Source organism: Panicum virgatum, chromosome 9K (genome assembly GCF_016808335.1).
Source record: "Panicum virgatum strain AP13 chromosome 9K, P.virgatum_v5, whole genome shotgun sequence".
Taxonomy (NCBI): domain Eukaryota; kingdom Viridiplantae; phylum Streptophyta; class Magnoliopsida; order Poales; family Poaceae; genus Panicum; species Panicum virgatum.
In genome coordinates this window covers 42,060,144-42,071,144 of record NC_053144.1, presented here as the reverse complement: position 1 = coordinate 42,071,144, position 11,001 = coordinate 42,060,144, and the positions used below count along the sequence as shown (strand labels likewise).

General features: G+C 45.8%; 1 protein-coding gene and 1 pseudogene across 1 annotated transcript; one reads left to right on the top strand and one right to left on the bottom strand.

The window, feature by feature from the left end:
* The first annotated feature begins 338 nt into the window (after positions 1–338).
* On the top strand, positions 339–5,240 carry LOC120651465 (annotated as a pseudogene).
* Positions 5,241–8,454: 3,214 nt separating this feature from the next.
* LOC120651464 (peroxidase A2-like) lies at positions 8,455–10,549 on the bottom strand. The gene is made up of 4 exons (XM_039928942.1): positions 10,225–10,549; positions 9,942–10,133; positions 9,217–9,379; positions 8,455–9,089 (listed from the first exon to the last, which is right to left on the bottom strand). Exons 1-4 carry the CDS (start codon positions 10,456–10,458, stop codon positions 8,662–8,664), a joined length of 1,017 nt encoding a protein of 338 aa, XP_039784876.1. The 5' UTR covers positions 10,459–10,549; the 3' UTR covers positions 8,455–8,661.
* Between the last annotated feature and the right edge of the window lie 452 nt (positions 10,550–11,001).

Sequence of the window (11,001 nt, the reverse complement as noted above, 5' to 3'; positions counted from 1 at the left end):
CTCTCCTCTCTCTTTTTTTTTCAGGTAGGATTCAGTCCATAATAGATAGATGTCGGCGTCGGCGAAGGCTGTTGGGCGCAACAGGCCGTCCGGCCCCCGACCATCCCGCCACCAGTCGCGGGGCCATCTAGCTTCAGCTTGCCTCGTGGGTGCTTGCCGTTGGGTCAGACTCGGATCGAGCAACTCGGCCGCCGCGCCGGCGTCCGGCTGGCTGCGGACGGGGAGGTTGTAGGCGTGTTTCTTGTTCCTGGCTGCGTTTGGTACAGGAGCGCGGTGATGGCCAGGACAGCGCATGGCGCCGCATTCGGGGGTGCGGGTCGCCGCATCGCGGCGGGGCGGCGACCTGCTGCCACGACGGTGACGCCTCTCTTCCTTCCATGGAGCCGGGCAAGTCCGCGTGGTGGTGTTTCTCGCATTGCCCTGTCAGCAGAGGTAATTTTGCTTCTCGTTTGGCCGTTAGCTGGAAGAGGCATTCCGTCAGCTAACTCGTCAGCATGCTGAAGTTGATGTGCCTTCTTGAAACGAATCCTTTTCTGAAATGCACGTGAGGTTTGACACCCATGTTTGTTTGACTCATGGCCACGCTGAAGATTTTATCCCTTTGATTTACTGCCACGCAGCGAAGATCAGCTCTCACACACCAAATCTGGATTGTAAAATGCTCTATCTATATACCAAAAAAAAAAAAATCTCCGCCATTTCATAAAGCATCTAGTAAATTGTGTCTCTCGCAATTAGCAAGTGGTTTGTCACTGACTTACTGCTTCATCCAAGTTAACTGCCCGAAGAGGTCTACTTACCATAAACAAATGATATGAAGTTTTAATAAGAATTTTGTAATCAGACTTGCCTGTTGATTGGTGACGTTTCAGGAACTGATGTGAAATGAGTGGCTGTGGGCTGTGGCTTGCAGCCAAGCATGTGGGTCCCTCGGTTGCAAGTTCGTCCCCCTTTCCTATGAGTTACTCTGGTCGTTTTCCATGACACCGTGTTTCCTCCTTTCTTATTATCCTCCACTTGTAAATCCATTGCTCCATGAAGAAAGATCTGGAGAGCTTTCTGAACTGCTGCAGTCGTGTTAGAGGTGGGGTTTGTGTAATATTCAAATCTAAATAGAGGAATCCAATTTATGTCCAGCTAAAGCTGATATAGGTTGGATACTTGGACTTGGACCGGCTAGCATCATTCCACTGACAGGAAACCACACAGAAGGTAGGTATTAAGGCGTGCTTATTTCTTATTCTTGATTTCTCATCGAGATAATTTGATTTTTTGTAATCTTCCTTCAGAGATGTGAACTTGGAGCTTCGATCCCTAACATCAACAAGCAATTGGACTGACAACTAACAGCTAATTTCTACTCTATCGATTCTGCATCTGTACAATCACCTTTTCAGACACCCCTCCCTGAGATCTGAGCTTGTCCAAGAGCTTCAAAGTGCAGGAACAACATAGGAGATGGAAGGGAGCATGGTTAGTATTGCAACAGGGGCGATGAGCTCCCTACTTGACAAGCTTACCGTGCTGCTAGGCAAGGAATTCAGGCTGCATAACGGGGTGAAGCATGACATTGCCTTCTTGAAGGATGAACTTAGCTGCATAAGCGCTCTGTTGGAGAAACTGGCCAACATGGATGTTCTCGACCTGCAGACGAAGGTGTGGAGGAAGCGAGGGAGGGAGATGGCATACGACATAGAGGACTTCATTGACGATTATATGCGCCGGCCGGACCAACAGAGATCTTCTGGAGTCATCCGATTCTTCCATGTATATGTTCAGAAAGTAAAGGAGCTGGTAGGTCGTCATGGGGTCGCTAAGCAGATAAAAGAGCTCAAGGATCGAGTTGTTGAGGTAAAACAAGAAGAAAGAGATACAAACTTGACACTGAAGTTGATCGTGGAACCAACAATGTGTTGTCCATTGATCCTCGATTACCTGCGCTCTATGTTGAGTCATCTGATCTAGTTGGTATTGATATTCCAAGGAATCATCTCATTAACATGCTAGATGCGGAACCGTCATTGAAGATAATATCAATCGCGGGACTTGGAGGGTTAGGCAAAACTACCCTTGCAAATGAAGCTTACAAAAAAACTAGCTGGCTATTTGATTGTAAGGCTGTTGTGTCAGTGTCCCAAAAACCTGATGCAAAGAAGATTCTACAGATCATACTTTCTCAAGTAAAGAATCAAGATAGTGCTAATACAGAAACAGGGGACGAGAACCAGCTCATAGATTCCCTTAGGGCTTTCCTCAAGAACAAGAGGTGTGCTTTCTTTTCGAATTATGAATCATTCGATTTCAAAACATTGTATTTATTCCAAGTCATTCTACCTATAAGACAGACTCTCAAAATCCAACATTATATTTAATTAATTATAGATTGCTACTGGTCATTTCATCTTTTATCCAAATTCTCATACACTTCCATAAAACATAAACAAACTGAATGTTTATGACAAAAAAAAAGATTAGAGTTTAGACATGCATGATGATGCGATTGTTAAGTATATATATGCATTACAGATCAAGCTTGCACATCCCAATATGCATTTATGCATTAGCTCAAGCATTATAACGCTACTTTTAGCATCAGCCATGCATGTTATTTTAGGGCCTATTTGTAACATAGATTAATAAAATAGTTCAATTTCTGCATTTGACTCTACCTATGTTTAATCAGTTCAATTCAACTGACTCATAATATTTCTCATTTTCAAGGTACCTTATTGTAATTGATGATATATGGAATGCCCAAGCATGGAACACAATTAAATGTGCACTGATTGAGAATACTTGTGGTAGTAGGATACTAGTGACTACAAGAATTGCTACTATTGCAAAATTGTGTTGCTCTCCTCACCATGGTACTATTTATGAATTAAGGCCACTAAATGAGGCTGACTCCATCAGTTTATTTCATAAACGGATTTTTGGCTCAGAAGATCTGTGCCCAATCAACCTCAAAGACGTTGCAACTGAAATCATTAAAAAGTGCGGTGGATGCCATTGGCGATAATTACTATGGCTAGTCTAATGACTACTAAATTAGACAGAAGAGAAGAATTTGAGTGTTTGTAATTCAATTGGTCTGGGGCTCCAAAATTACAGAGTGGAAGAAATGGAAAGGATTTTATCCCTAAGCTACAATGATCTTCCCTACCATTTGAAGACATGCTTATTGTATCTAAGCATGTATCCAGAAGACCACAAGGTTGACATGTTTCAGCTTGTAAGGAGATGGATAGCAGAAGGATTCGTGAAGGTCGAGAGTGGGAGAAGTTTACTGGATGAAGGGAAAAGCTACTTTAATGAACTTATCAACAGAAGTTTGATCCAACCAGTAAGTATTGGACTTGATGGTCAAGCAACAGCATGTCGTGTGCATGATATGATTCTTGATCTCATTGTATCGAAGGCAGTCGAAGAAAATTTTATCACTCCTATTGGCGACCCAATGCAAACACTGGTCTTCCAAGAAAAAGTTCGCCGACTCTCAATTGACTACCGTGCTCCAGAAGCTGTGATGTTACAGTCATCCTTGATTTTTTTTCATATGCTCGATCTCTTAGCGTATTTGGATATTCTGAAAAGATGCTTTCTATTTCAAACTTCCAAGCTCTGAGAGTGTTGGATCTAGAGAGCAGCGTGAAATTGCAAAACTGTTATCTTCAGAACATAGGGAATCTATTTCAGTTGAGGTACCTACGGATTGCAGCAAGTAGCATCACACGTCTTCCAGAACAAATAGGAGAGCTACAATTTTTGAAAACATTGGACCTGCGTCGTACATGGATCAGAAAATTGCCGGCAAGCATTGTTAAATTGCGCCGGTTGATTTTTCTATTGGTTAACGGTTCACAATTACCAGAGGCAGTGGCGGAGCCACCCATCACGCACGGTGGGGCATATGCCCCAGCTAGCCGCCGGGAACTCGCCTGCCGCACCCCGCCGGCGGCCCCTTGCTGCCCCTGCCGCGCCCCGCCGGCGGCCCCTTGCCACCCTGCCCCACCTAGAATTTTTTGCTAGCTCCGTCTCTGACCAGAGGGTGTGAGGAACTTGCAATTTTTGGAGGAACTGTCAGGCGTATCGATGTATAATGAATGCTCAAAAGATTCTTTGGAGGAGTTGGTCAGTCTGACCAACCTGAGAACTCTTCAGTTAACTTGGCACATTAGTGGCTCACGCAGTGACAGAGCACTGTACACAGATATCTTGGCTTCGTCACTTGGCAAACTTGTTAGTTCCAGACTTCGATTTTTGCGTATTGTCAGGGGACCTGGTTCTGCAGATATCCCTCTTGATTCTTGGTCCTCACCACCACATCTCCTCCGGGAGTTATATGTTCCTGGGTGCTGCTTTCAAAGGATCCCAGAGTGGATGACCTCAATGGCCCACCTCTACAGGCTGTGCATCAGGGTTAAGCAAGTGACGCAGGAGATCCTTCATATCCTTGGTGGCTTACCTGGACTGCTAGACCTAGAGCTGCGATCCGAAGCTGCTGATGAACCCATGGAAATGCTGAGTTTTTGCAACAGTCAATTTCGATTTATAAAGATCTTCCGCTTGTATGGTCCCATCATGGGTCTGATGTTTGAGGATGGAGCCATGCCAGAGCTTGAAGCATTATCAATTGAAATCAGAGCGTGCCAGGTACAATCTGCATTTGCTGGTCATCCTGATCTTGGTATCCATCACCTCACTTCACTCAGGGATCTCAATGTCTGGATTAATTGTGGAGGGGGGACACTTCAAGAGGTGGAGGTACTAGAGGTGGCCATCTCGGATGCAGTCAATCTACTTTCCAACCATCCGAAACTATATTTCCATAGAGACAACCAAGAGGAGATGGTGAACGATGTCATCATGAGGGATGGAAAGAGAGATCCACTTGACAAGAAATACTAAATGGACCCTTTGGGGTCAGATGACCTGATCCATACCTTTCCTTGCAGAAGGGAACCCATGGGTGAAATCAGAAGTAGTCTGCTGTTGTCTGCATGCTTGGCAACACTTCATTTCTAGGTGCAATAGAGTCTACATACAATTTAGTTTGCCAAGAACTTACTCAAATTATGTATTACTTTGAGTTGTTGAGTTCTATATGTGGGACAACTCAGTCATTTTCTCTGCTCCAAGAACTGGATTCTATTATGCTCAACCTGTGCTTCCCCCAAATTGTTTATTTCACCACTTCAGATATGATTACTATTGAGGATTTGGAGTCAGTGCAAGGTTTCTACCTTTCTTGCTTTCTGCAACGAAAACAATTTGGAGAGAAGATGGTGCCAAAAGAGGAAGTTTTATATATACTTACAGAAGCAAAGAGCTATGTTCCACTTTATTTCATACTTTTTTTTGAGAGCATTACGGAGCAGAGCATTCATGATGAGGCGAATTACAATCATCTTGGGTACAGGCAACAGGCATACGGCAAGGAAGTCCGGAGTGCTCCCATGCACACACATCACCCGGGGCTTCGTAACAGGATCGAGCACGATGGGAACAGACACGAGCAGAGCATAACTCCCCGCTCTCAAGTCTCAAGACATGCTTTCAGACTATAAGTTGGGAACAGAGAAGTACATACATGTAAACTGCACACTTGAGGATGGAGCTGGTCAGAAGCCCTTATTTTCAATCAATTATTATACTAAACACATATTTTCTCTCCTCCTTTGATCAGCTTCAGTTGACCCTCCTGCAGTTGGTACGGACCTCTCCCTGTGACGGATCCGTGACCGGCCTGATGTTCTCCATGTTGTTCATGGACTGCGCTACTCCTGGGAATGGACTGGGCATAATCTAAATCCAATTGGATTTTGGCACCGGAACTCTATTGGATTTGGATCTAGTTAGATATGGACATCCATTTTCTTTGGGTGCAATAGAATTGGATTATGTTGGATAAAAAGTATAGGATACTCCAAATCTTATTGGACTAACGAAGGCAACCGACGAACGCGAGCACCGACCGGTGGCAGGTTGGCTCCAGGCGTCTGGCACTAGATCAAGCTACTCGTGCTCATCGGCAACCTCCACATGTGTGGTTGTCTCCTCCCCGGACCCCGCTCGGAAGCCCCTCGTGCCCTCGTGGGCGCGCACGACCGGCGCCGTCCTCGACTCCAAGCACGTGAGCGTGCACGGTGCACGACCGGCGCCTCGCCGCGCCCGCTGTCCCCAACTGTGGGGTGCGCATGACCAGCACCTCTCTGCGCACGCCATCCTCGACTCCAAGCTCGCCAGCGGCCGGGTGCGCACGACCAGCGCCTAGCCGCGCGCCGCCCTCGAGCGACAAAAGAAAAATACACATGCCAAATTTTTTGTTTGCCGAGTGCTCCACCATGGCACACGGCAAAAAGAGGTGCACATCACCGGACGTTACTGGACGGCCCGACAAACATAAGACCATTTACCGTGTGCATAAATGTCGCCGTGTGCATCCCCTGGTGGCACACGGCAACTGGTGCTTTTGCCATGTGCCGCGTGTTCGCCGTGTGTTTTGTTTCATGGCACACGGCAAATGCAGCCTTTGCCGTGTGTCAAACATTCGCTATGTGTTCCATTACTCGGCACACGACAAATGCCTCCTTTGTCGTGTGCCTGATGAAATGCATACAGCAAAAGTTTTGGCACACGGTAAACGCCACGTTTCCGGTAGTGCCTCCCGCGCCCTCCCCCTTCTCTTCCCGCGCGCACAGGAAACAGGCACAAGCATGAAGCAGGCGCTGGAGGCGGCATCGGTGGTGCCGGTGGCCGGAGGCGGCGGGAGGTGCGGTGGTGGGAGGCGTGGAGGAGCCGAGGAGTGAGCGCGGCGGCAGGAGGCGGCGAGAGGGGCGGCGGCAGGAAGCGTGGAGGAGCCGAGGAGGGAGCACGGAGCAGGTAAGGTGAGGAAGAAAGGATAGGGTAAGACCCACCTGTCAGTGTGTGGATGGGGAGAGTTGAATAAATGAATTGCTAGTCTGTTGGACTTTACCACAATAGAGTCAGTTTTAGCTAAATGAAAATTTGATTAGTCTGTTTTAAGTGTCTGTCGGAGATGTTCGGCAGATGAAAGATGATGTAGGCGGTTGCCGTCCCTTTCGAAATTTATTTGAACATTAATTATTGGTCAGAGGATGGCTACGAGACGCTACTCCTATCTATCATGGCAACAATATAATAAGCTGTGGATGGATGCATTCTCAATTTCCTTTGTTGAATCCTCCACACCCTTATTATTAATTTCTAAGCAGACAACGATTTTATTAATTGAAGCAATCAATCCACATGTCGAAACATAAACCTGCGCATCTAGCGCGCTTCCAAAACCAAATGGCAATCACCACAGCACAAATAAAGTGCCATTATCCGAGAGAAAACTAAACGTACTAGCTGTTGTTGGAGCTAAACAAGCGAATAGCTAAGAATAATCAAAGCATGTGCAGGGCACAGTATAGGTATTGCAATTACATATACTACTGCAACATACTCTCTCACTTATCACACTAGTCTATCAACCCGTGCTCCCGCATGGGCTAGTTAGAGATATCTAATAATTATCTACCTCACGTTCTCTTTAACCAATTAAATATTTTAATCCAGTACTATAGATACATATTTATCATTATGTAATTTAATAAATGTGATATGTTTAGTTACTATTAATTTTTTTCACTTTGCATCACACCTCCATATATGTTTGATATGTATTTGATTGAACATTTTGTTTGAGCTATGTGAAAAATATAAAAGTTGGTATTCTTATCTCTTCTCTTATACATGAATATATAGTGAGTTGGTGACACACATATTATGTTTAGTATTTTTATATAAATAATAATAATAATATATTAATAATGATAGAAATAATAATTTAGAATTTTATATTGGTGTGATTTAAGATTTTTATTGTAATAAAATAATTTTGATTCAGATTTGGGGTTTATTTAACTTTTTATTATGATGTCATTAGGTAATATATATGAAAATTTAGAGGGTTATTTGATATTATTTTATAATAGCATAAGTGAGTAATTTACATGAAGATTAGGGAGTTACTTCGGATTATTTTTTTATAATGGCAGATGTGGGTAATTTAGATACATGTTTAGAGGGTTACTTTAGCCTATTTTTATAATGGCAAAGGTGGGTAATTTATTAAAGAAAGATAATAGATCCAATGACTATTATGATTAGAGTTGCCGAATTGATGGCTAGATGTTTCTAATTTTTGTGAGAATTTGTAGAGTTTCTTTATTTTGTTAGACTGTCTACCTATGATCCAAAGTGGTTTCACCTAGAGGGTTTAAAAGGATCTTCCAATTAGTAATGGTAGGATGTATTCACGCAACAATTTTTTTATATTCCGACGTGCATGTACTGTAGCGCACTCGTCGTGATTAAAAGAAAAGGCATACATGCATGTGCTAGACACACGTCCTCAGGAATTCTTCAGCTGCTAGTCCAACAAACTGTTTCACCAACTGACATGACCCTTCCGCATATAATTAATGTTGACAAACTATACATGTATATATAATTTTGGAAAATAAGAAATACATACATATATATAAACAAACTGCACACTTGATCGAGGGATCGGAGCCGACAGCCCTTATTTTTCAGTTACAAATAATAATAATTCTCTCCTCCATGACCATGATTATCATGTAGTATTAATTAGCTTCCATTGACCCTTCTGCAGTTGGTGCGGACCTCTCCCTGTGACGGGTCCGTGACCGGCCTGATGTTCCCCATGTTGATCATGGACTGCGCGAAGCTCGCGAAGAAGGCGTCCTGGCTGCCGGCGAACTGGTCGACGATGGGCGCCGTGGTGCCCTGCGCCTGGGGCGACGACTTGAGCTCCTGGTCGGAGTTGAGGAACCCCCGGTTCACCTCGATGTTGGTGTAGTAGTTCTTGTCGAAGGTGTCCGGCGTCGTCGGGTCCAGGTCGTTCAGGGACGCAGGGGCGCCGTTCCTGGGGCACCTCTGCGACAGGAACGCCCGGTACGACGAGTCCAGGGTCGGGTCCGGCATGTTTGTGCCGCTGAAGTTGTAGAGCCGGTCCGTGACGAACTGGCATTGTACCCGGCCGAAGGTGTGGCCCCCTGTACATACATGTGTGTGTGGTCAAGAGATTTTCGGCTTGGTGCTTCAGTAAGTTCCATGTGGGAGATCCATGATGATAAGCATGTGCTGCGGAGGTAGACGACGAATGTCTACTACCAACTGTACCTGAGAGGGCGACAAGGTCGACGTCGTTGAGGCTGAGGTTGCTGAACTTCTGCTGAAGCACGGTGAGGTTGTCGGTGGGCGCCGGGAGATCCAGGGACCCGTTGAAGTCGGAGGTCTTGCCATCCAGCCTTCCCAGAAGCACACCCCAGCTGGGGCCTCCCGACTGCATGTCATGATAGATATGATGGCCGTCTGAATTATTATCTTATATTTCTTGTACTAATGTACCAATAATCGATCGATTCTCGTGTTGATCTCGTCGTCTTGCGCTCATGTGAGCGACTCAGTCATATCTACCACCTTTGCTATTGTCCCTATAGACTGTTAGCTTCTCATAACGTTTCACGTTTTACTTTGTCAAAAACATCTGGTAAAAGTTACTGAAGAATCAACAACAGACTCACCTAAGAACCTACATTAGCACTTATTATTAAGCTCTAGCATCTAGCTTGGTATAGCTACAAATACGTACAGAGTTGTACTTTACATGCAGGCACACCGACACGTCCATCATATCAAATCGTTCCGTAAAAACCAGACGATAGATGGCAATGAAGTTATTGTGGCATGTTGTTGACAGTTCATGATCGATCGAGGTGGCATGCCCGTACGATCAAAGCGACGTCGCACCCACCGCATCTGTACTTCGATCATCAAAATACTGTGTAGCACGTACGTACGTCGCCAGTGCAAGTAGTGGCTAGCAAGGCAGAAAGGACGTATACCAGCTCGACTGAGATCTCAGCGGCGATGGCGAGGATGTCGGCGCAGGAGACGACTCCGGGGCATGCGTCCTCCAGCGCCGCCTTGACGGCGTCCACCACCGGGAACCCGCGCGCCGAGCCGTTGTTGGGCGGCGACTCCTTCTCCGACTGCATCCCCGGCACGGTGTCCAGCAGCAGCGACCCGTCGCAGCCCTAGTAGCAAGTTATTGTGTGTCATCACGGTGAAAGCAACAATGAATTGCATGTGAACTGAATCTGAATGCTACAGGAAGCTTAAAGGTACCTGGACGAAGCAGTCGTGGAAGTGGAGGCGGATGAGGCTGGCGAAGATGCGCGTGTCCGACTGGTGCGCGTCCATGAGGACCTGCTTGACGATGTCGTAGGCGTCGGGGCACGTGTCGTCGTAGTAGTCCTCGCACAGCTGCGCCGCCGCGCCGGGGAGGCACACGGCGGCCACCACCATTGCCAGCAGCACGCCGGCGGCGGCAGCGGAACGGAAAGATGGGGAAGCAGCCATCTATGAGGAATTGTATCTTCTACGTCGTCCTCAAATGTCTACTGATGATCGAAACACGAGCACGGTGAAGCGGCCACGCTTCCCTGATTTATAGGCTGGTGATAACTCAGTACTACTACTACTACAGCACCAATCAATGATTGGGGTTGTTAGTTCGCAAGTCAGCATGAGATGGATGCATGATCCTCAACCTCAAATTTCCTTGTTGATTCCTAAAAAGAAAAACCCAACACTGTGTTTCTGTAATAAAAACATGTATATGGACAGAGCTAGATAGATACGATGATTGGTGTGTTGCAACCACGGTCCAAAATGCTTGACCTTACAAATCATACGTGCATGGATGCTGATTGCTGGTCAAGACGTATCAAAATTGGCTCCTCTATGTCTACCAGCCAATTACCAATCCCAATTCTTGAACTTATTAATTGCGCTTCTAGCTTCACAGGCATGATTGGATACAAACAATATACGGATCGACGACACGTGGCAGCATGTGTATCTGATACCATTTCGTTCGTAGTGTGTTCACTGTGAAACTGT

What these genes read in the sequence shown, in the direction of transcription:
- LOC120651464 (XM_039928942.1), bottom strand. Translation starts at nt 10,458, where the DNA reads ATGGCTGCTTCCCCATCTTTCCGTTCCGCTGCCGCCGCCGGCGTGCTG. An exon ending in CTGAGATCTCAGTCGAGCTG is followed by an intron (nt 9,380 to 9,941) that starts GTATACGTCCTT and finishes CATGACATGCAG; the next exon opens with TCGGGAGGCCCCAGCTGGGG. An exon ending in CGACCTTGTCGCCCTCTCAG is followed by an intron (nt 9,090 to 9,216) that starts GTACAGTTGGTA and finishes ATGTATGTACAG; the next exon opens with GGGGCCACACCTTCGGCCGG.